This window comes from Glycine soja, chromosome 8 (assembly GCF_004193775.1).
Source record: "Glycine soja cultivar W05 chromosome 8, ASM419377v2, whole genome shotgun sequence".
NCBI classification, from domain to species: Eukaryota; Viridiplantae; Streptophyta; class Magnoliopsida; order Fabales; family Fabaceae; genus Glycine; species Glycine soja.
Window position 1 is genome coordinate 17,496,109 of NC_041009.1, and position 26,775 is coordinate 17,522,883.

General features: G+C 31.2%; 2 protein-coding genes and 1 long non-coding RNA gene across 3 annotated transcripts; 1 reads left to right on the top strand and 2 right to left on the bottom strand.

Moving 5' to 3' along the window:
• Window positions 1-2,247: 2,247 nt before the first annotated feature.
• On the top strand, window positions 2,248-8,558 carry LOC114424666. The gene is made up of 5 exons (XR_003669051.1): window positions 2,248-3,248; window positions 3,417-3,447; window positions 4,820-4,870; window positions 5,103-5,245; window positions 8,464-8,558. It is a non-coding gene; the product is annotated as an uncharacterized LOC114424666 (long non-coding RNA).
• Window positions 8,559-9,659: 1,101 nt separating this feature from the next.
• Window positions 9,660-15,240, bottom strand: LOC114421938. The gene is made up of 9 exons (XM_028388078.1): window positions 14,924-15,240; window positions 14,575-14,714; window positions 13,221-13,420; window positions 12,572-12,853; window positions 12,274-12,332; window positions 12,149-12,185; window positions 11,938-12,009; window positions 10,690-11,020; window positions 9,660-10,202 (listed from the first exon to the last, which is right to left on the bottom strand). The coding sequence occupies exons 1-9, from the start codon at window positions 15,033-15,035 to the stop codon at window positions 9,843-9,845; spliced, it is 1,593 nt and encodes a 530-aa protein (XP_028243879.1). The 5' UTR covers window positions 15,036-15,240; the 3' UTR covers window positions 9,660-9,842.
• Window positions 15,241-21,640: 6,400 nt separating this feature from the next.
• LOC114424463 (putative UPF0481 protein At3g02645) lies at window positions 21,641-23,442 on the bottom strand. Its single transcript, XM_028391316.1, has one exon. It carries the CDS (start codon window positions 23,384-23,386, stop codon window positions 21,692-21,694), a length of 1,695 nt encoding a protein of 564 aa, XP_028247117.1. The 5' UTR covers window positions 23,387-23,442; the 3' UTR covers window positions 21,641-21,691.
• Between the last annotated feature and the right edge of the window lie 3,333 nt (window positions 23,443-26,775).

A 26,775-nucleotide genomic window follows, 5' to 3' on the forward strand; every position in this document is an offset into this window, starting at 1 on the left:
CAAAGATACAATTATACTTGATAAAAAGAATAAGTAAATCTACAAACAACACAAATATAAGGTATAAATTGAATTTTCTAATATGAGTGATATTGTTCAACCATAAAAAAAAAATGCAAGACTCATCGAGTCATCGGTTCCAGACCCGGTTCACACCAAGTCGAACCGAGTCATATGCATACTCGATTTAGTAGGTGACTTGACCTGATTAGGTATCATATTTTTGGGCCAATGGATTTACCCAATCAGTCTGAGCCAAGTCCAATGACTATGCTAAGGAGTCTAGATTTGTTAGTTAAACATGATATGTGAATGATTGTAAATCTCGTGATATATGTCAATCTTTGATTTTTACAAATAAGAATATATATTATTAAATAATAACAAGAATAATTTTTAAAAGGGAAAAACAATAATTTTCTTTGTGTTAATATACCGATCATGTAAGTTAATGTTTGTTATAGATTCACTAATGGCATTAACGGCCTGGATATAAAGGAATATATAAGTTTGTTGTTGCATAAGGCATGGAGTTATGATAGGATCGAGTTAATGATGCTTGTGTTCTTATTCTTAGGCTATAGCAATCCATATATATATATATATATATATGAAATGAATGAATTATGTGATATCACAATGATTTCTTGGAACACTGCTAATTAATTAAATATTAACAGAGCTAAAAGATATTTGTGAGATATGGTCAGAAAATATTCTCATACTTTTCTGCTCATAATGGAAATCCATGCCCAATATATGAATAAAAAAACACTTTCGGAAAGTAGCTGGGGTACACTCTTGTTCGTATTGTGGAGCCAATTGGGCATTTGAGAGATCTTTGGGTGCTTATAAGGAGTGATAATATTAATCAGTTTCTTTGTCACCTTTGTTTTTTTTAATCAGCAAAAAATTATATATTACCGGTACCAAAGGTACCATCCTTCAATTCCATAAAAAGATCCGTATTGGTTAATTAATATTGCTTCCCGTGATTGAATAGTAATACTTATTAACCAGTAGTTTAAATTAAAACAATTCCCATAAAAAAATCTCTTTACTCTACCACAGTTTTGCAGATAAGCACACCCTCACCAATATTTCATAGCCCACTTTGTTTCTAAATTATCCACTTTCATGCACGGACGCTTCCACAATTCAATTGCTGGAAATACTCGAAGATTGACTTTGCACATGAATAGCTTTTAGTTCCTTATGCAATCACTGGGACAGGCAAACCATTGATCGCATGAACAATCGAATCCTCCTGTATCCAAGCTTTTTAACCACGTTCAAATATGAAATTGTGCTTCTTGAATGAACTTTTGCTTGTCGAAGTTAGAACCCTTGAAAATGATATTGTTCCTAGCTTTCCATAGTGACCACACAACACCAATACAAACACAAATCCATCTCTCACTCACTTTTTTCCTCTCATTTATAAGAACATATATGTTGAAAAAATGTTCCCTAATAGATATGGGAAACACACCTTACACACCACACCACTCATAACACAATTGCCACACTTTCAAAGCATGACTACACTAAAATAAGAAATATAGTCAGGATTCCTCTTCCCTTTTACAAAAGGGACAAAGCCAAGCTCCTCCACATTTCTTTTTAAAATCCATCAGTAGATTAATATATATACATATATTACTTTTGTTAAAAATATAACAATTATTGTGCCTTGCTTTAGTGGTGGGTGAGTGCTGGCTTTGTAGGTGCTAGTCCTGTGTTGGAACCTGGATTGACTCTACTATTTCCTTTTTTTTTTTATAAGATTTTAGTTAGCAACCCATACACGAAGCAAACCTTTCTGTTCCATGAAACACCAATGGAGAATTGCAAATTGAATATATGTAATATGTTGTCAGCAAAACGAACCTCTACTAGATTTAGATGCCAAATCATTAACACCAAAGGACACTTATTTTAATCTTGTTTACTAATAACGCTTCTTCTTTCCCCTTTCGTAGTATTTTAGGGTTTATACAGTAATTATATATATATATATATTTTTGCTGAATTCAATAATTATAATGATCTATTCCTCGTGTTTGAACTTTGGTAATAAGATGTGGATCAACTGTAGTAAAAAAAAAAAAATGCAAATAGAGTATTACGAATCTAACATCTTAAATCTTTTATCACACAACTTTTTTTTTATATTTTGTGCAAAAACAATTTAATTATAAATAATCTTGGTTTAATATCGTATCCAAAAAGAATCCAACGATCCAAACTTTTTCCACACCATATTTGTTTTTGATACGTGTTAATTAAGTAAGGATAAAAATTTTCGACAATGATTCTTTATGAGTTTAAAAATACTGTAAAAAATTGTGGAGCCGTCAGATCCATTAGATTTTAAACAAACGGTTGAAAATTTTTACCTTTTTGTTTTTTCATTTTGTTGTCTTTCCCAAATTAACCCTATCCCTAACCCCTTCCCTCCTCCACCTGGAAATTGCAAACAACACCCCACCTCCTCCGAGAGCACTCAACAATGGAAACTAAATTTCAACACTTAAAAACCAGCCAACAAACAACACAAAACACCACTCAACAACATCACCACCACTACTTTCTTTTCCACAACCCTCCTCCAAACCTCAGCGCCACCGGAGCCACCATCGACAAGGACCCCGATGTCAGAGTCGCCACTCCTTCGCATTGCCACTCCAGACCTCGAGACGTCTCCGGCACCGATAGCCAACGACTGCGACACCACAACAACGTCATTGAAGGAAACCACCGCAACGTACCGGGAACCCCACCACTAACCAACACCGCAAACCATTGCAAGCCATTAGCTGCAGTGACGACAACAACGACAACAAGTCTAGCTGTTTCTCAGACAACAACGACAACGTGTCTGCTTCTCAATTTTTTGACAATATAATAATCCATCCACTTCAAACACCCGCACTCTGCTTCTGCTTTTGCTTCGTTCCACCATTTCCCAGCTTTTTTCAAGTTTCAATTTCAATTTCAAAACCCACTCATTACGTGTGACTAGCGTCTAGGCCTATGAGGTGATGTCGCCGAGCTATGTTGATTCTGCACGCTATAACAAAAATCCCAACCAAATATCATTTTTTGTGTTTCCATTTCAACCTCGGTTGATTTTTGCGTCTCCATTCGAGTTGCATGTTCAACAACCTAACCATACTCCCGCATTTTCATTCTCCATTGTACAAAGGGTTTGTACCTGTGTTGATTCAAGAAGCTCACCTTACTTGGTAAGGGTTTTTCTATCTATAGTCTCATGCTCTATTTTATAGATAGATTAATGACGTTTTATCTATGGTTAATAATCTTCTTTTTCAATTTCTGAGTTTTTTCTATCTTATTGTGCTTCTATTTGCACTAACCTCAGCTCATTTTTGCATTTTCATTCTCCGTTGCAGGAACCTTCTGCACGTGTGAAAAATCAACAAGGTCACCTCACTTCTTAAGTGTGTTTCTATCTATAGATTAATGGTCTATTTTATATTTACATTAATGAATTTTTAAAGACGGTTTAACAACCATGTTTTCGATATTTTTTAAATTTTGCAATTGGTGTTAAAAGTTTAATGGTCGCTGATAAGGATTTAAGTTTGTTATTTTCTATCCTTATTGTAATGTTGTGGTTCTATTTATAATAATTGTCATTTGTGTAGCATTATGCAGTGCTCTGTTTTATCTGGATAATGCTATACAAGTCTTTTGACATTTTGTTCGAATGATATTGTATTATTTTATTTGTTTCGGACTGATTTATGAGTTGCAAGTTATGTGTTTGATTTAATGTCCAAATGAACTTTGAAATGTTTTAGTTGATCTAATGCCTAAGTTTATTATAAAACAGGAACTTTGAAAAGAAAATTGCACATGGTTAGTTCAATCAAATAAATTTTTTTCTCAAGCTTTCAGATGATTGACTTTCATTCACAATGCATCATTGCATGCTTGTTGATTAAGGGAAAAAAATTTAGACCTAGGCCCCGAAGACTCAACCCTTATATATGATATTGTTGAAGTAGGGAGATTACCATGTTTTAAGCGAGAAGATGGCGAAATTCAATATGCCTTTTATATTATCCGTTTAACTGTGTGTTTGCAATTATCGAACCTCGAAAATCGTCATGGATTGTGCTATGAGTGCTCAAGCAATTCTAAGATACAAGTGTGTCCAAGTTAAGATAATTCGATGGTGGTTATTATTTATTATATTTCAATTTTACAATTTGAAAATTAACGTTTGATTACTTAAAATTAATTGTGTTGCCCCTTGAGATTTTGATTAATATATATTTAGTGGTGGGTTGGACTCTCATGCCTATAAACTTTTAACACTAGCAAATCATGGTCCAATCATAATGTATAGATATCATTATACATATTTTCCCAATTAATCTTCTTCAAACATGGAGATCCATATGTAAAACTATCATGACTTTTTCATTTAAGAAACATCACTCCTTGAAAATAGTCTATTGAATATTTTAGATGAGTTCTATTTATGAATTGAACTTTGGAGGTGTAGAATTTTTTCACGGCATCATCTTTATATGCAATGCTCAATTCTGATCATTTCTTCATAGCATTTTCTTTTGCATCTAAAACTTGTGTTCATAACGTTAATCCAACCACACACATGGTAGTAAATCAAATCAATAATGTTGATACTCATTTATGAGTTAGTTTCTTTTTTTTGAAAAAATGGGTAGAGCTTGGGAGCAATTTTTGATACTCTTATATGGCTTTAGGCAATTAAACCACTGCTCCAGTTGTATTCTTAATCTTTAGTTTTTCATGCTTTTCTCAGTGACAACAAGGATGTATTGGATGAAACGACTACAATGAATCTTTTAGAAAGGTAATAGTTGATTCTTGATATGTGCATGTTTTTTGGTTGGACATTAATTCTTGGTGCATACCTGTTTTCTTCAATTTTATTAATAAAGTTCTACTAGTTTGTCTATATGAAATTCTCTTAATCACATTTGATTACTTAAAAGTTAATAAAGACTATCAATGTAGATCCATGTGAGTTTATAGATATTTTTTGCATGCAAAATTAATTTAGGTTTCTTATCTTGATCTTTTAGATAATTCGACTGCTCTTGGAAGATGACTCTTCATCAAAGAATAACAATTTAGAGTACCAATCAATTAATAAAGAGTTTCATTCTTTCCTCAGTGACAACAAAGATGTATTGGATGAAACAACTATAATGAAGCTTTTAGAGAGGTAGTAGTTGCTTCTTGATATGCCTCCTGCATGTTTTTTGGTTGGACATTAGTTCTTGGTGCATACCTATTTTCTTCAAATTTACTTATAAAGTTTTGGTAGTTTGTGTATATGAAATTCTCTCAAGCACATTTGATTACTTAAAAGTTAATAAAGACTGCCAATGAAGATCCATGTGAGTTTATAGATATTTTTTGCACGTAAATTAATTTGGGTTTCCTATCTAGATCTTTTAGATAAATCGATTGCTCTTAGAAGATGACTTTGCATCAAAGAATAGTAGTTTAGAGGACCAATCAATTATTAGAGAGTTTCGTGTTTTTCTCAGTGACAACAAGGATGTATTGGATGAAGCAACTACAATTAAGCTTTTGGAAAGGTAGTGGTTGATTCTTGATATGTTTGTTACATGTTTTTTGGTTGAACATTAATTCTTGGTGCATACCTGTTTTCTTCAATTTTATTTATAAAGTTGGTAGTTTGTGTATATGAAATTCTCTCGAGAACATGTTATTTCTTTTACGCAATTAAATTCAACATAAGATGCAGAAAAGTAAGGATGTGCTTTGAGGATAAAGTGGAGGGTCCAAATCAATGTTTGTTAGTGTTGATTAGTTAGTAGTTTTTTTAGATTTTTAGAATTTATTTATCATAATAAATTATTCAAGAGGAAACTTCTATCTATCTATCTACTACCTCTAATAAAGAAAGAGTAGTGACATCCACGTGTCAACCTTTGGGGAAAAAAATTCCGCTTATTCCTTACCCAAATCTGTGACCATTATTTTTTTTTACATCAGTGTCACCCAATGAAATGGCTCAAATCAAAATGTCTGAGAGAAGCTTCTCTCCTCACGCCACTTCTTTTATCTTTCTTTTTACCTAAAACCCATTGTGATGTGAGAAAAAACCTATTCTCCATCTAGAACCTTCTTTTTTCTTTCATCATATTTATGAACTACTCAACATGTCTCTGCCTGCAAAAAATTGTGTCTTTGTTCTTCTCCATTGGCTCAATCTTTGACAAAGTTGAACATTGTGTAGGTATGCATCGGTTATCTCTTTTTTTAACCTTCACATCTTTGATTTATGATTTTCTGCAAGTTGAATGTCAATAGTTAATCATATTTTTGCATTTAGTAATCAAACCTCAGCTGCTGGTGGCTTGTCTTCTCGACCTATTTGACAGAAAATGCAAACTTGTAAGAAAGTTCTTTTTTAAACATATGATTTTGAATCTTTGACATCTGATATTCGCCTTCTTTCCTTCTCTTTCTCGTTGAAAAAACGCGAGACTTTGTTGTGGTAACGGTTACTCGTAAGCTAAAGTTTTAGAATTTCACTTGGAATTTGAGATTTTTATCAGATTTACCTAGTCAACAAAATGTGATATTTATATTTTGTTTCAAAATATGCAGCAAACGGTTTGTCGACCCTCTCTACAAAATCGCTTTGTCGACCCTCTCTACAAGGGTCAATAAATCCTTGTCATACGACTTGAATCTGGTGGGATCAGATTGCCAATAGAACGGGAAGTGTGGCTCCCCGTCCTTGTTGAAAATCAATGGCATTCCATCAATCACGACATCAGTAGCTAGGACCCTAAAGAAATGGTCCTTGAAACGGTGAAAGACATTCGAGTCAAACTCGAACAACTTCTTGGACACACTATTCAAGGAGACCCATCCAATCTTGCCAGACAATTTTATTTGGAAGAAAAACAAGAAGACCAAAACACTTGGTTGGACATTGAAGAAAGGACACAAAATCTCAAAGGCTCGCACCATTACCCAACTGTGTGGGTGAAGCTGAGAAGAGGCCACATTCAAGTGCTCCAGCAAAGCACACTAAAAGGCAGTTAAGGGCAAAATAATGCCCACGGCCTCAAACAAACATCTATACATAAAGAAGACGGGTGGATGACTAGGCGCTGCCCTAAAAAATGGGAAGTCATCACTCTCGCTAGCCTGAACGACCAGCTTATAGGAGCCCTTAGGGTTCGTCAGCTTCACTGGCATTGAAGCGCAATGATACTCATCGTCGAGGTCAAACAAGACTTATACTTCAACATGTTATGCCTCACTTACTCATAGCCAGCAACGGTCGGGGTGGAAGACAATGACCCGACACTCACACTAGGTTGTACGCGGGGAGGTGACCTCACATCTTCGTTTCCGCAAGCTTTCCTCGTACCCCCAGAAGTAGAAGGAGGGAGGATCACAGTAACCAGGACTGGCTCCCCGACAACAGCAGAAGGTCGCACACGCCTGCTGCAGCAGATAGCCGTTACGTGTTGTCTTCAATGTACTCTCCAATGGTTAGAAAAGACAAAGTTGTCAAATCTGATGACTTACCTTACCTGACACGTCCATCACGAACAACTTGACAAAAGTAGCCTGAACAACATATGTCTAGGCTTGAGGGCTTGGCAAGCCACATCGACCTATAACTCTCACATTCGTCAAGGCTACCACGCCCGACACTGAACAACACTCGTCCAAACTTAAGGGCTTGACAAACTCGTCACCCTTTGCTTGTCAAGATTACTACCCTAGACATAAGACAAATTCCCTCGACACAGGATAATTTACTTCGACACTGGACAATTTACTTCGACACTGGACAACCTCTTTCACCCGCAAGCCGACTCAGAGCTTGGGGGGTTTATGTACTGTCTAGGGCCCACAAAATCTATGTGGCATCCCATGTGGAACCCGAAGACACGTGTCCACCCTCTACATCAGCCCTGCTACAAGAGCCTAGACGCTTGACCCTTAGCAGCCAGGCTCCCCAACAAACAGGTTATCTTTAACCTAACTAATATTCAAATATATTTGAATATCATATCTATTGTCAGGTATTAATTTATCTATAAGCCTACACATTATTTATAAGGTATGATTATCTTCTGCCTTTATCTATATTTCAAATATTTATCTCTAACATTATCTTTAAGCTCCCGATTATTATCTATAAACCAAGAATTATTGACAAGGCTACCATAGCCCCTATAAACAAAGATCAACACCCTCGCTCAACTACGATAAATATAGGTTCCATCAAGCCCATTTACACGACTTGCTCACACACTCAACACACGACAACAAGCATGTGAATCCCTTCTCTCTTTTGCTCTTACGAGCCTCATTACAACATATACTTTCTTTTCTTTCCTTACACATATTCTTACTTGAGTGTCAGAGTCTTTTGTTTTGCAGGTCCCCCCTCCTGTCAAAGGCACCTTTCCAAGCCAACGTGTGAAGTTCGGGATCCCACTTAACTACGTCCACCCTAACGTGTCATGGTTCCAGATTTTGGTAAGAACATCATTAAAGCTAAATAGAAAGTGTTATTTTATAAAACATATTATATATTTCAATTATATTAGTTTTGGTTCTCATTAAATAAGTTCTACACAGTAACAATTGTACTATGTAAGTATCTATGGTAACTATTATTATTATCAATATTCATTTTCTCTCTTTTATATTTGATTATTATTATCATCGAAAATCAATGACGAGGATAAAGACGATGTTAGGGAACAAGAATAAAAAATAAAATACAATATTGTGGTGTTCCATTGTCATGTTTATCTTAACCATAATTTATACATTTTTTTTAAAAATAATTATATATAAACATAAGATTAAATACTTTTTATTTTTTGGGTTTAATTTTTTTTTCTAAATTTTAAAAATATACTTTTATTTGTTCTCATATTTTTATTAAATCACTTATCATATGACATTACCAAGGTGATGCTTCAAATTAGTCTTGCAATTATTTTTCAGTATATTTATCATGAATGCATTTTAATATGTTAGCAGTTTTAGATTTTTACTTCATAGTTTAGTTTTTTGTAAATAGTATACTAACAATAATAACCTCAATAAAATTAAATATGTATTTCATTGATTAGAAAATTTTAAAACATGAATAACCATGGATATCATCGAAGCTAAAAGACAGTATTATTTTATAAAATATATTATATATTTCAATCATATTAGTTTTGATTCTCATTTAATAAGTTTTACGGTTACAATTAAATGTATACAATTATACTATACATTTAATTTTGCAGTTTACTCATGCATTACTGAACTAGTTATTAATAATCTTGTGTAGTGTTGTAAGATTGTATGGAAGAAAAAGTGTGAAGTCATTGCCTTAGTGTGATTTGAAAATTTTGCCAATTTTATTTAGAATGTTAACTTTTCATTATTTTATTGAGTAAACATTTATTTTGTTTCGTGAAAGTAAAAGTGTGACACTGATCGATTATAAAAGATAAAAAAACAGAATTATTTTTTGAAATGTAAGATGGATTAATTAAATAATTTTGTAATGGTAACATACCAATTATATATAATTGTTAACATTAGTACACTTCACTTTCTAAAGTATTAGTATAAATACCCCTTTGGAGGAGTTACATCTAATTTAAATAAAATATTATACTTTACCATTCAATCTTACCAATACTTAAGACTTTAATTTAGCACTTTACTCACTAAAGTGCAAGTTGCATATATTAGGGAAAACTCCATATCCAATGAAGTTAATTATCTTTCAAATTGTAGTTTTTTTGGTCTTATTGAGCTTCAACTAGTGTTTTCTTAAACTTCTTTGAAGATATTTGAACTTGTCTTTCTCTAACAAAAACTATCCACAAAATCACGGAAAACATAACTGCAGCTGAGACCAACACCAAGCCAATGAAGATTTGATTGCTGTATCGCTTGAAATTTTGACAATCATCCTTATTGATTTGATCAAAGGTGTCTACAACAAAGGAACAATCTACTAAACGAGCCAACAGTGGACCATGTCGACGTAGTGTGTCACTCATGTTGGTAGCCACCATAACCTTTGTGTAGAGAGAAGGAGTCAATCTCCCCATGGTAATGCATCGACCATTTGGAGATGTATTACATAAAAAACTTTGATAGGCCTGTCCATTGATTTAAAATCCATCATGGTTACCAATACCATACTTCAATTATATATAGCTTATAAAAATCTATATATAAGAAACAAGTGATGACCTATTTTACATTATAACTTGTTTCTTATATATATATATATATATGATGAGATGTAGTATTTTTAGCATGTGAAAAAAATGAGAACTTTATTGATTATGCATTTTCACTTTACTCGATCAATAAAAAATTATGATTGATATGATTTTTAACATAATTAGTATAAAACTTAATAAATTTATCATACATAATAATAATTTATGATTGAAAAATAATGTAAAAATCCTTTACATTGTCTATGCTTATATTGTTTACTTTTTTTTTTCAATAAACCAAAAATAGCTTATGCAAAACACTTGATGAATGAGGTGAATCATGATTGTACTAAATTTTTTAATTAGTTTACATAATACTCAAATAAGAAATTGTAAATTCGGAATGAAGTAATAAACTTACAATAGATGCACCCTTTAAGTCTACTTCCATTGGACCACATGCTCGTTCGGTCAAGTCAGGAAGAAACGGATTGCACAAGAGGGGCATGGATGGACCAGATTGATTGTAGTATATGTCCTTATCAGCCTGTATAGGAGGCATATTGGCGTTGGCTATATTAATTATAAATGCATTAAGCAAATTGACCACTTGGAATGAGGTGTTTCTGGTTATGTCCAAGGTTTTTTGGGCTGTGTTCTCATCCATGCAAGGAAGAAGTTTGCTTAGAGCTGTATTATCTCGTGGGTGCTGAACCCATTCCTCCATTGCAACACATGTGTCAGTTACCCCACTGGAAGGTCAAATGGAAAATACAGAAACCAATCAACTACTTACACTGATTGAATTTTTATAAAGTTTTACATCAAAGTTTGAACATCTAAAACTATCTTATAAGTCACACATACTACGGATTATGATTTGCTGATTTTTAAAAAAATTTACAAATTATGATTGATTGATGATATTTTTTTTTTATATTGATAGTGTATAACAATTAAATTCATATACTAATGACATTTAGATGAGTATACTAATGACAACTTAAATTATATTGGTAAAAATCATCTTGTCATAATATGATTAATATATAGCTTTAATCTAAGTGCTTTTCAAATAATTGAACAAAAAGTTTTCAAAGCATTAAGCGATTTCGAAAGACAATGACATGTTTATTTATATTTATATTTTCTATTTTTACTTTTAATTTAAAATTTTGTTACGTTATTTTAAACTTATTTCTTGTTTTTAAAGATTTGTAGAGGAAACAATGATGAAATTTTTTTTTTTTATTTTTCTTGTATAAATCTTCAAAAACAAGGATAGATAAAAAAAAAACATGATTTTGTATATTAAAAGTCAAAACAGAAGTAGACAAGCTTACAAGGTCCATTTACTTGTGTTTTTTTACTTTTTAATTACAAAATTATCACATTATTTTTAATATATTTCTCATTTTTGAAAATTTGTACAGAAAACAACTTTTTTTCTCTTTATTTTGAATAGAGTCTTCTTTTTTCTTGTACAATTTTTATAAAAAAAAATAAAACTAAGATCATAATCTTATAATTAAAAAATAAAAACACAATTAAAAAATTGGCCTAAGATTTCCATCTAGACATACTGTAACCAAGATCCAAAACCAAAAGCCTACAAATTAAAAAAAAAACCATGGTTGATTTGTGAATTAAATTAATTGATGGAACTTACTTGTGAACAACTAAAGATATACCGCTTAATATAAAAGTGCATGTGACGAGGATCCACCCAAAGAAAAGTAAACTGCAATAATTTATTTAGAAAAGAATTAAAAGAAATCACAAAAGAAAAAAGAGAAAATTAGGAAGAAATTGAGAACTTAGAAAATCAGACAATTAATTTAAGAAAAAAATTAAGAAAAAAAAGGAACTGAGTCACCTACATATAAACGATCACTTTCCACCCCAAAATTGAGATTACTGCAACAAATTTTAAGAGAATATTGTGAGTTAAATCCTTTCTTTGTTCAGAGAAAATAATCATGCATGTAGGACCTTTTATACTTACCGAAGCCAACCGCAGCCAAGATAAGCATCATAGTACCAACAATGATAAGACTTTCACTTCTGAAGTTGACAAAACATTAATTTAGTAAGATGAATACAATTCCTTAACCCAAGCTTCACAAGAGATCGAAGTACTAATGATGCACCCTCTAAAATATTTTATTATTAGTTAAAATTAGAAGAAAAACTTGTTAAATAAGAAATGATTTTTTTTAAATTTTTTGATAAATTTCAATCAATAACAACGGAAAGTATGTTACTAATATTTTTCAACAAATAAAGTAGGATACACTACTCACATAGCGCCCAGGAATTCCATTGAGATTCTTGCTGTTTCCTCTGATTGGTTCTTAATATAATCAGTTTGAGTGGAAAATTTTTCAGCCTTTTCAATGGCTCCCTTGATATCGTCTGGAAGATAGAAACTAGCTACTTGTATGTCCTTAGTCGCATGAAGATTGTCTATTACATTTTGAATAATATCAACCACTGTAGTTGCTCTTGTGACCAGAATATCTGATACATCATGTGCAGTAGCTTGGAATTTCCCCAGTCCAGTGTAAAGGAAACCCCCTCCAATGCTGCAATTAATATAGAAGTAGAAGTGAACACCAACATGGATTCAAATATGCTTTTGTACACGCACGAGTGCATGTTTGGTTTCGCATTTGAAAAATTGATTTTAAATATATTTTTACATGTTTGGTTTTACGTTAAAAAAGAAATCAAAATTGATTATGAGTTGAAATAATTTTGAATAGATTCTGCATCAGATTTAAAATTTTGTACTGAATTTTATTCTTGATTTTATAATAAAAATATTTAATCATAAATCACGTTATTTTAAAATTAATTTGTTAAAATAATTTTTTGCAAAATTAATTCTTTCAAAATTAATTTTACGAATGACTATTCAAACACACACAGATAACGGAAAAGGGGACCTACATTGTCATGATCAAGAAGACTGAGAGAAAGATGAGTGATATTGCATAAGTCTTTCGAGAGTAATCTGTCCTAGGCTTTTTCTTGCGGCAGCAGCAGCAACATAAGCAATGTACGAGAGCTATGATGATGAAGCATAATGCCACAATGAAACACCAGACGGCTCCAATGACAACCGGAGAAATACCAGAAAAAGAAACAGACTACATTCCAACCAATTTGTAGAAAGTGAATCATAAGATTAGGGAGAAAAAAAAGAAAAGAAAAGAAACATCTGGGTAGAAAAAACAACAAGATTTACATGCAGTTTTAATTTTTTAGTGCTGTTTTATAATAAGAATTTGAGTTTTATCTTCGTAACCTAAATTGATCTTTGCTGCAAATTTTTATTATACAAATTATAAATAAGGAGAAATTTAAATTCTGATTAGAGAGTAATACAAAAAAGTTAAAATTAAAGAACTGCAACCAAGTTTTGATTGATTAAATAGAGTAATGATATATAAGTATTTTTTAATTTTAAACATCATACCAACATCTCTTATTTTTTTTTATCTCTCTCTTTTTATTACATAATAAATCTCATACTTATATTTTTCTTATTTTTATGTTTCTTTCTGAGTGTTGAATAGGTTAATGGGTGTTTAAATAACATATTTCATATAGATATCATAACATATACAAAAGTTGCAACATTTGAGAAGTAGTGTAAACTGCGTACATTTTAAAAAACTTGGTGTGTGTCCACATGAGTCAAAATGAAGAATAGATGGATAGTTGTTTTGAGAGAAAAAAAATAGCATCAATCATCAATAACAAATGGTTCTTTGACTTCTTTAAGAAAATGAGGCAGCAGGGAGGGAAAAAAAGAATAAATGCAAAATGAAAATCTTTAAAGAGAACTATCTTATAACTTGCCTAATTAATCCCTCTGTTGACTTAGTTCGTGCATTGCCAAAGCTATTAATAGCGTCTGTTTTTTCTTCCCTCAAACTCTCAAACCAACAATTTAATATATTAGTACAATGGTAACCAATACCTATTCAAGGTAATAATTAAAGAAATAAAAGTAAAAAAAAATTACGAAAAAAGTGTGATATTGAATATTATTAATACACTCTTTTGCCCAATCTAACACTTACTGTGATTTTCAATATAAAGAAACTTCTATTTATTGATTCCTATCTAAGGTCTTTTTTTCCGGTATATAATTATCTAAGGTCTTTAAAGTACTTATTAAAAGGAGATGCTTAATATATATTTATAACGCAGAAATGTACATGTTTATGATTTGTCAAAAACATTAATGTGTGGGAAAATGAGAATGCATGAAGTTAGAAAAACAAAAGGTTCACACCATATAATAATGTGTATTGGTAATATCCCATCCACCCTCATAGTAATTGAAATCAGTACTAGGGTCAATCCTCCGCGTTCTTTGTGCGGCTAATATTGTTGAGTTATTTGCACTATTTTGTGATCCCTTAGCTGAGAATCCTATGATAAACAAAAACGTACATTTCCCATATTAACCATAATCATCATTAAGAAAAAGAACAGGAAAGTAACATAAAGAGGAAAGAGGAAAGAGAAAGTTAAGATTCAAACACTACACGTAAACATAGGAACAGTGTAATCAAAACCCTTTCTATCGGATATAAAATAAAAATAGATGTAATTTTAATCTTAAAAACATAAAAACGAACCTTCTGGGAACCCGAAATTGTCCGCATGGCAGGGAGAGAACAAGTTCCATGAAATAACGACAACAAAAATTGTAAGAAGAGAAGGAATGAGGTTAAGATTGAGACGGATCATTGTGTTAATTTCAAAATTATGGCCAATTATAGCGTGATAGTGATGGTAGCTTCCCAATCACAACATTGGTGGTGCAATTGTGATTGGGATGCCCATATATATATGAATGTTAAGTGTGTTTTTGTTTTTATGGCAATACTTTAGGAGGGACGGCCTATTCATATGTCTCATGCATATGAAGTTAAAGATGTTCCCCAACAGGGAGAAGAGGATATTGTGTCAAGGAAATCTGGAGAAAGGAAACAAGAGAAATACCATTTTCTGAACAACTCAACTATATTTAGATATCAACAATATCTATCTAACAAATTTGCTAATGTACGTCTTAATTAAGTTTAGTAAACGGAAGTCCAATCCACAGGACACGATTTTTGGTTACCATATATAGTCCGTAATCTAATCGTATTAATGCTTTAAAATTAATATGGGAGGGATTATCATTCCACTTTCTACGTAAAGAGAAAACTTATGTAACATTTATTTGAGTTATCCTTATATGTCTCTAAGGGATTTCACATTTACATAATATATAGCTAATAATTTTGAGTTCAAGTGAAAAATAAATTAATGTTAAACAAGTTGACCAGAACTCAAAAACACAATCTACAAAAAATAAAATTATACTTGATTATTTCACTAAACTTTTTTATCCTTGATGACGTAATACGTTGTTATTATGTTTTTGGTTAACTTAACTTGCTTGACAAGAGAAACTAGAAGTGATCATGGAGAAAAAAATTCAAAGACTTTGATTTATCAAAATTTAAATTATTAAAAACTAAATAAAAATTGAAACAAGTTTAAGGGAAAAAAGGATAATAAACCCATTTTCTAGAATCTACTTCAATTTGAATTATATCCAATTAATTTGACTTAGGGAAGCAATATATATTAAATTTACTCTTTAAAAAATGGTCCTTTACTTTTATTTTATTACTTCTCTGACTCACTCAGTACAACTTATGGGGGGTTATAAATTAACACAAACATTCGTTTGCAAAATAATTGGAGGGTGGTGCGGTTGGGGAGGAGCTTAGCGGCGCGCGGCTTTGGTCTTGCCAAGGGTTGGAGTCGCGGCAGAGTCGACGGGACGAGCATGAGGCCACGACACGAGACTGAGTCTAGGGTACACAAAACATAGTGGACGTGAGTGATTTCAGAACGAGAATGAACACCAGTAAACACCATCAAAATTACATATATATTAAAACTTAAAGATGATTTTATCACAAAATCATCTTAAATTAACTTTCATTTAATTTTAAAAATGTCACTGGTCTTTTATACAGTGGTTTTTAAGACGATCTTTAACGTAACCATCATCATAAAATTTGTTTCAGAAGCGTTATATGCCACCGTCGTAGAAGGACATTGTAAAAAAGCTTCGTTTTAGTAGTGAGTCTATAATTCCGTTCATCAACTCAGTGTAACTAGTTATAACCAATGGCCCTGATGCAACTGATGCTTCATATGCAACCAAAATTTTCAGGAAAACTTTAGTATTAACGTCTAAACCAATTATCGGAAGGTAAAACGTGCATGTTTTCGCTTCAAAACTAACGTTTGATATGCTTCCAATTGTGGGTAAGAAACGAACCCCAGAATTCAAGAGTTCTGTAACGGAAGGAATAGTGATTTCCTCCGCCGAGGGTGGCTTGTTGATCATGAGAGTGTTTGAGCATCTAATTGAACTCAAAATTTCTCCTTCATTTTGAGAGAAGAATAACCATTCAACAGGTTGTTTTAGAATTTTAGCTCCTGGAAAGTTGGTTATGATTTTCCATGGCAACTTAACAAAGACTTTCATAGGTTTAGATACAAGTACCTTTCTTAATCAAGCTGTCTCAAGGAACCCGAGCCTATTATCATCGTATCTGAATCCACTAAGCTCAAGGGAAGCAAGCTAACAAAAAAACTACCTTTCCCGTCAAATTCATTTTGAACTCTAACAGATTTATAACAAACTTTATAACTGCTTTTGTGTTAGTTTCTACATCTATTCTCAATCTGTATATAAGTTCCTTTTGCTCAATAAATAAGACAGAAGCTTGTTTTGATAATTTTGTTCAATTTTTTTGCTTTCTTGTTCATAAGCTTTTCCTCTTTTCTTTTTGAGCAATAGTCTCTTCTTTTTTTTATCTCGATAGCTACTGCACCTAATGTGCAGTTAATCATCTGTGCGTGATGATTCTCTGGTTCAACCTTGATTTGTGACAACCATTTTTATTATATTCACCGGCCCTTTGTTTAATTTTGAAAGCAACTTCCATAGTTCACTGAAGAGTTGCTTAACATGGCTGGAGTCAGCGTTTGATTCTTCATTTCCTTCCTTTTCTTCATCTCCTTGTTGAACCTCAACCTCAATTGTATCTTGGCGTTCTAACATATTGGGGACAATCATGTGATATAGGAAATCTAGTAGATGTGCACTCTGAGACTTGAATGGTTGGATATTCCTCCATCATCTTGAAAGGAGAAACCTCTTTGAACAGACTTATAAACTCCAACATCAGCGTGTCATCAACAGCTTCTAGTGATGAGAATTTGAACTCTAGAATATTTCTCAACAGAAACATTGGTATTTGATTCTCAAGCATTACAATATCCCTCAAAATTGCATTATGATATGACTTCCCCCTAGCTACTTTTGTTCCATCTTGAATGGCACAATAAAAGACTTGGAGGAACTCAAGCAAGAACGAGGCATCGACTGTCATCATCCACACCGAAGTTTCCCCGTTGAAATCCAAGAACTTGTGGTGGCATGCTCGAATCCTTTGCTCCAACTTGGTCAATTGGTCAACGATATTATCAAGCTTGAGGCTTTGTTTGCTGCTGCATGCTTGTACCTCTGCATCTCATACAGTTCTGGACGCCAATAATGGTAAGTACCAAGTGCAACTTGTTGAGGAATATACGAATCTGGATCACAAGCCCTAAGGAGCTTTGGGATGCTGAAGATGGATACGGGGAATTCACCATCTTCATCAAGCTCTTCTTCAAGGGTTCTACGGATTTGGACGACCCATTGGAGTTCATCAAAGTTATAATTTGAGTCAAGAGATAGAACTGATTTTAGAGAAGCCATGTACGTATGATATTAATGTAAAAACTAACCACAAATAATGGGCTGTGTGGAATCTTCAGATATTAAATATCTTTACATAAGGAGTAAGGACTTAGAACATAAGAAGATGAAGCTTTAATATTTTGTTGGCGCATAATAACATGAACATTAATGTTATTTATATATAAAAACCATGTGAATTATATTTGATCGCTTGATTTCACTTATTCCCCTCAAAACAACTGTTTTTCTCGTGCTTAATTATGAAAGTCATTGCCCTTACCGGCAAGTTGGCACTAGCATTGATCTATGAAATTTTAAGTCGCTTTAACTTAGAAATGTGATCTCTTAAGCGCTACGTAGGTTTGATTCACCTTAATTTTTGTACAATATAATATATACTATGTCCAATGAATGAGAAAAACGAGCCTAGTAAGTACAATCTCTTCATCAGGAATGAAACAGTACGTGGAATGAAGGAAAAAAAAGTGAAGTTTGTTTTGCATGTTGAGCCTTAGTTTTGTTTTAATAGATTTATTAATTGAAAGATTCCTTTGACCTGAAGAAAAGGTGTAATATGTAACCTCCCACTTTGCTTTTTTATTTTTTATTTTTGTTAATATATGTATCCTCCCACTTGCTTTTAGAAAATGTATAAGTTGGCTTGTTGCCGATAATTCTCATAATTAAAAGGTCTATTTCATGACATGGCCCATAATGAGCATTCCCATTTTCATATTATTTCTTTCTTTTAAAAAAGTATTGAACATTTCAACTATATCTTCTTTTCCCTTGGTCCGGGTTAAAGTTTTATAAGGGTAAGATTTAGTTTTAAATAATGGTAAAATGTCAACGATCACAACCATTTTGCTAGGAACAAAATTGTATAATTGGCTTAACAAATTAAAAGGGATGTTTTATTGGAGGACATGCAGAGATTGATATATGATGCCGTTTGCTACTTGAGCGATGATATCAACACTAATATCTCTTATTCTTTGATCTTATCGAACGGGATAAGGTATGTTTTTTAAGTGATACATAAGATTATATTATTAATATGAGTGATTGATATATATTATTATTTAAAGTTTAAATAAAATGGCATGGAAAATATATATATATATATATATATATATATATATATATATATATATATATATATATATATATATATATATAGATGGATGGATGGGGAATATTTCTTATTATTAGTGTCAATGTACAATATTTTTTGGTAAGCAATTTTGACAACAAGATTAACAATTTTTTGTTGGATTAAGTCAATACCTATAAAGACAAAGCTTAACGTTTGATTTTTTTATTAGTATATATATATATATATATATATATATATATATATATATGAAATTTTTAAAAAATAAAAAAATAGTACTAAGAGGTTTGGGTGATGTGTGTCTTAACTTCTTTTTTTTTTTAAAAAAAAACATGTATAAGGGTGTACACGGATTGGTTTGGTTTGATTTGATCAAATTGGTGATTCAACCTAATCAAATTTGAACGGGTTAATTTGAGTCGGTTTTTCAAAAAAAAAAAAAAATTCAACTCAAACCAATTCGTTTGTAAATGATTTGAATTGAATTGGATCAACGGATTAAAACATTTAAATTTATCTGGTATTTTTTAAAATCTAATATTTTTTATAAGCTAAATTTTTTATTAAATGAAATATCAAATACATTATTTAAAATTGTTACGTGTAGTTAAATAGTGAAAGAAAAAATCAGGAGATGACTCACATTATTGTTATCAACATCACATACGCTAACATACTAAGTTAAACATAATTTAAAAATTGTAATATAATAAACAAGCACCACACTCACAAAGTTTAAAAATCCAAAAACTAAAAATATTACTTTATAGTTCAAAAATTCTAGTATTCTTAAATAGGCAAATGAATGGTGCACTAAAATTTCAATTAAATCTAAAATAATTTGAATCCTAATTTTGGTGAGAGTGAAATTGTGATTTGTAACTGAGAAAAGAAGGAAGGAGATTGGACATGATCTCTTGGTCTCACTCACTCTTAGTTAAATTAATAATTGATTTTTTTTAATTTATAAATAATAATAATAATTTAATATAAATTAATATATCAATATGTCAGATCAATGAATCACGAGTCCAAATATTATAATGTGTGACTTAACTCAAAATTTAACATGTTTGATTGATTTGATTTAGATCTAACTTAAACATAAAAATTAATCAATCCAAACTATTTTAATTAGTTTGGATCAATTTGAATTTACTGTGAACATCCTTATCTCTAATTAGCTCTCATTGTTAATATATTTTTTTGAGTTAAGGAAAGTTTGATTGAGTTAAATCTTGGAGACTTTTTAAGACTAGAGTAAGTTTTAATATTAAATATATATATATAGATAGAAATATTTATAAATTATTTATTAATAAAATTCTCACGTAAATAACGAACTTCAAAATCTTATAGGATATGAGTTTTATCCTCGTTAACTAGATTAACCTTTATTATCTTTAAAAAAATAAAATAATGCGGTGAATGAATTATGTGGTGAGAAACTTAAAGCGAAGTATTCACTATTTAATTAGTTAATCATATTTTTCTTTTTGATAATATTAGTTAAGCACTTAAGCATAAGATATAGTTTTTTCATTAAATAGTCACAACTTCACCTTTATTCAATTTTTCTTTTGACATATAGCAGCGCGTGTGTTAGTGACGGCGATGCAAATTAAAGGTTTACATTCGAAAAATAATCCATTTTTTCTTCGTCACGATAATAAACTAACTTTATGGTAATAATTTCATCACCAAAACAAGGTTTATTATCATAACAAAGAAAAATAGATTATTTTTTTAATCATCAGATTTTTAATTTTTTCATTTTTTTTATATTTACACAAATTTTAATCCTTTAAGTTGACTATAAGATTAATTCATTATTCAAAATTTAATTACACTTAAATTGGATTAGTTTAACTTGATAGAGAGAAGCATACAAGGCAGGAGTAGTTTCTATTATGGTCGGTACGCCATGCACATAAAATGATTGTGCTGAAATATTTCTCAAATCCGACAAATAGATCACTTATTTATCACAAGCTCTTAGCCAGTTTGGATAATCCATATTAATTATCACTCATTATGGTTCCCCACAATAATGGGAAAAAAACATTAACTAATGTCATTATTAAATCCGACAAATAGATCACTTATTTATCACAAGCTCTTAGCCAGTTTGGATAATCCATATTAATTATCACTCATTATGGTTCCCCACAATAATGGGAAAAAAACATTAACTAATGTCATTATTGTTGCTCGCTTACGCATCAGTACTGTTTGATATATAAATTTAATTTAGAAAAATGATAAACTTATCAATCTAACATTTATTTTGGGTTCGGGGCTTTAAGGTAATAAAAAGAATATTCACTGAAAACGCGCGTTTGGAATCAACTTCATCATCACAAAAGATACGTTTTAGTAATTAACAACCAACACCACATTGTGAGTAATTGGGTTATCGCATACAAAAAAGACTCGATCCATTTATTAATACTTGACATCATGACATATCAATCACTGGGAATCTAGTGCAGATTGGAAAAAACGACTACAAGTGTAGACAGAGCAGAAAGCTTGCAAAGCCATCAAGAGCAAAAGGCATAGGGCAGCTAGGAATGTCAAAAACTGCCAGGAACTGAACACATAAACTCTCATGAATTTCCAAATTTTGACCTTCATTCTACCATTGTAATACTTGTTAACATCTTCAATGACCTTATCCAATAATGACACCCTTGATAATCTCAAGGACTTGCTCATCCCATTCCACAAGTTAGCCACTTCTTTATCACTCTTCAAGTGGTTCAGAATGATCCCTTTTTCTCTGAGAACCTTTGCATCTTCCTCCGAGTCTATAATCCCGTTCATCAACTCAGTGTAACGGGTTATAACCAATGGCCCCAATGCAACTGATGCTTCATATGCAACCAAATTTCTCAGGAAAACTTCAGTGTTAACGTCCAAACCTATTGTGGGAAGGTAAAACGTGCATGTTTTCACATCAAAACTGATGCTTGATATGCTTCCCTTGGTAGGTACGAAACGAATGCCACAATTCAAGAGTTCTGTAACGGAAGGAATAGTGATTTCCTCCACTGAGGGTGGCTTGTTCATGAGACTATTGGATCTTGAACTCGCACTTTCTCCCTTATTTTCATCTCCTTTTTCTTGAGAGAATAAGAAATGTTCAAGAGGTTGCTTCATAACCTTAAGTCCTGGAAGGTTGGACACGATTTTCCAAGGCAACTGAACAAAGACTTTGAGAGGTTTAGATACAATTACCTTTTTCACCATCTTCATTGGCCCTTTGTTTAGTTTTGAAAGCAGCTTCCATACTTCGCTGAAGAATTGCTTAACATGACTGGAGTCTGAGGTTGCTTCTTCATCATTTCCTTCCTTTTGTTCTTGTTGAAACTCAACTTCAATTGTGTCTGACTGTTGTTCTAATTTGGGCACTATCACATTATACAAGAAATCTAGCAAATGCACATTTTCCGAGACTTGAATGTTTGGATACTCCTCCATCATCTTGAAAGGAGAAATCTCTTTGAAAAGCCCTATGAACATCAAGCTCAGCATGTCATCTGCAGCTTCAAGTGATGAGAATTTGAGGTCAAGCATCTTTCTCAACACAAACAATGGGATTTGATTCTCAAGCATTACTATGTCCCTCAAAATTGCATTATGAGCTGATTTCTTCCCAGCATAATCCACCAAATGAGACATGCTAGAAGAAACCCTTTGTACCTTGGCCCCTTCTTGCATGGAAAAAACTTGAAGAAACTCAAGCAAGAATGAGGCATCAACCGTCATCATCCACACCAACGTTTCCCCGTTGAAATCCAAGAACTTGTGGTAGCATGCTCGAACCCTTTGCTCCAACTTGGTCAATTGATCAACGAGATTCTCTAACTTGCAGCTTTGATGGTGTTTCTGGAATCTTTTTGCTGCAGCAATCTTGTACCTTTGCATCTCATATAGCTCTGGACGCCAATAATGGTAAGGGCCAAGTGCAACCTGTTGAGGGACATAAGAGTCTGGATCACTAGCCATAAGGAGCTTTGGCACGCTGAAGATGGACACAGCAAATTGATCACCATCTTCCTCAAGCTCTTCTTCAAGGGTTTTTCGGATGTTAATCACCCATCGGAGCTCATCAAAGGTTAATTTAGAATGAGCATTTGACATGGTGGGTCTTAGAGAAGGCATGTTGTGTATGATGTTTTTGGAAAAAGCTTAGTGCAGAATAATTTTGCAGTTTTGAATGTTTTGGAAAGGCGAGAGTTAATTGGAACTTTATATAATTAGGTGGATGAAGAGCTTTCATTATAGAACCACCGTGATCACTTTTCATTAAACAATTAGGAATGCATTGCTCATGCATAATTTATTAAGTACTTAATTACTAACCCTTGGCAAGCAATGGTTGAAACTTGAAAGTGACATTCTTTGAATTTGAAGTCATCTTAATTTAACTGAGAAGTGGGAACATAGGTTAAACGTGCTTTATCTACCATATACTAATTATTAAGATATGAGAATTATTAATCCTCTCGTGTTAAATGTTGACCAGATAATAATTCATATATTTCGTGTTAAATTCTAGGTAAAACGTGAAACTTTAATTTTAATATGTTGCTGAAAAGTGTATTTTATTAATTATTACACATTGGTGTATATTAGTTTTAGTTTATTAATTTAATTTTCGTTCGGTATATATGTGTTTATCTGTCTGCATTTTTTTTTGGTGAGATATTAAAGTTGATGTATTATATAACAGTGTCACTTTTGATACATTGATGTTAGTTTTAGTTTATGAATTTATTTTTTGCTCAATGCGTGTCTGTTTACATCTTTTTAATTTTGGTATAATTACGACGAAAAAAATATGAGCAATTAATTTATAACATAATATACTACATGCACCTTGATTGATTTATCAATCTACCTATCAGAAGGTTTAATTTTATTATTAATGTATAATATTTCTGTTAATTTATCCTTTTGTGTGGTTTTAAATAATCTGCATGCAGATTAACGTTCTGCAATTCAAGTCATAATATCCTCTTTAGACTAGAGTGCCTGGTTAAGTCTAGAAATAATCCTTTTGATTAAAATTGAGTTAACAACTTGACGTGATGATGATCCACTACTAAAAAATAAGTTTTTTATATTGATTATTAAGGATTTTTAATATTGATTATTAAATGATGTTAAAACTACCGACATCAATTTATCAACATTAATATTGATTGTTTAAAAATCGATGTTATTGTAGCAAAAAACAATAATGATTTTTAATTTTGTTAGTAAATAACAACATTGATTTTTTTAAAAATCGATGTTATTGTTTACTAATAACATTGGTTTTTTTTAGAAAATCTATGTTGTTGTTTAGTAACAACATCAATTTTTCTAAAAATATTTATCTTTTTTAATTACCAACATGTAATTAATTAAAATCATAATTTATCATTATATAAAAGTTGTAAAAAAACACATAAAATTAGTCATACACAAAAAATTATAAACAAAGTATATCAATGTATGTATAATGCACTAAGAGTTATAAACATTTTTAAACAAAATAACTTATAAACAAAAATTTATAAATTGATGATAACATATTAGAGTAATAATATACTTTAATTACAAACAAAACCAGAATAAAATAAAGTTAGAAGTTGTATATGAGAATTCAAATATAATTCGAATTCCAAGAAGTAAATTTTGTAATTATACAAAACTCTTCCATCGATTTTTAATTTTTATGATATTCCTGATTATAAAATATCTTACATTTCGCAATCCTTTTTAAGTTCAAATGGATAAATTTGATCACTTTCATAAATGAATACATGATACTTAATCCTGAAATTAACCTAAAATCCATATTAAATAAGTAAATGATTTCAAAATTTGACACACAGAGAAATACTTAATTAGTCACCAAACTAATATAAATTCATATTAGTCACCAAACTGCTACAATTCATATTAAAAAATATTATTTAATTATTAATATATTAATTATGGCTAATGATTATTATGATAACACTTAATTAATTAAAGGATGTTGTATTGGGCGTTTGTTCTGAATTAATAGTCCGTGATGAATTGTCATTGAGCTATTCAATTGATGCCCAATGAAAGATCCTTGCCCGCATACAATAAGATACAAGTTTTTTGATAAATCATTTATCTAAAAAGTAGTCTTCTCTCGTTCTAGTTTTTCACATGGTTTACTCGTATTTCATGACGAACAAGACGAACCAATTCTTTATTCCAGATGCACAAATTCTATAATTATATTCTCTCTATATTCATGCGATACTAGCATATTATATCTATTTGATCCTATTAGATTAAGTGTTTATTATTATTTTTTATCAAGAGCATTATTATTTTTAGTAAGGTTATTGACATGAAATATTTAACGATTTTGTCATCGATTAGTTTCTGTCAGAAAATTTAATTAATTATTTTTAATAAACTTATTATATTTCTAATGACTTTGTTTTTTTATATCCACAGAACTCAAAATTCAAAATCTCACTTGAAAAATCAGAACTCATTTTTACTTAAACCAACCACATGTAGGTATATGATTTATCATTATGCATGTTTTGAGTTCTAACTTGTAGTTCTAATACAAATTGAAACCGGTGATTATATGTTGCAGACTTGCAGATATTGGTTTATCTCCCATACTCAATCGAAGGAATCAAATCATGTTTTTCTCTCTTTCTTAACACTTATTAATCTTAAAATTGATTGAAAATCATAACAAAATTTAAGCCTCATATTTTATTTAACGAATCATATTTATAATATCACAGTTTTTAATAAATTTTAATTAATAGTTTAAAAGAATTATGTTAATTAGTGCATTGGTATATCCCTAGTCTCCTTGTAACCAAAAAAGAATAACCCTCGTCGATCTCCTTAAGAAAAAGTATAGCCCTCGTCAATTATTAATATCAACTTGTCAAATAAATTAAATATAGAATATAAATTTGTGAAACAAGTTTTTAATATATTTTTTTTCATCTATCCCTGTTTGGTCATTTATTACTCACTTTTATTTTCTTTCTATCAATCATCATGTATATTTTTTTTTATATTTTTATTTACAAATAACATTAATTATAATTAATAGATCTAACTCAGTTAATAAGTATACTGTATGAATATGAATAGTTGTAAATCTTGATACCTGATCAAGTTTGATTTCCATTATAAAAAATTAACATTAATTATTAATTATATATTAATTTTAGAATATAAGATTAGATTAAGGAGGCTTACTTCAATTGATTAAATATTATGTGCGAGTACTATACATAAATCCCTTAGTATATGATTTTTAATTTTTATGAATAAAAAAAAAGTATACGTATAAGATTAGAAACAAGTACGCTGTTTATTCCAGATGCTAAAGGACGACGAATAAGAGCTTGCAAGTTTTGTTTTTCTCCGTGGTTCTATAGACAGATAATTAGATTCCCTCCCTAAGAATTAAAAAGTCAAAGTTTGTTTTGTTTTAATTATATTTATTTTAACAATATATAATTATACTAATTAATAATGCATAATTT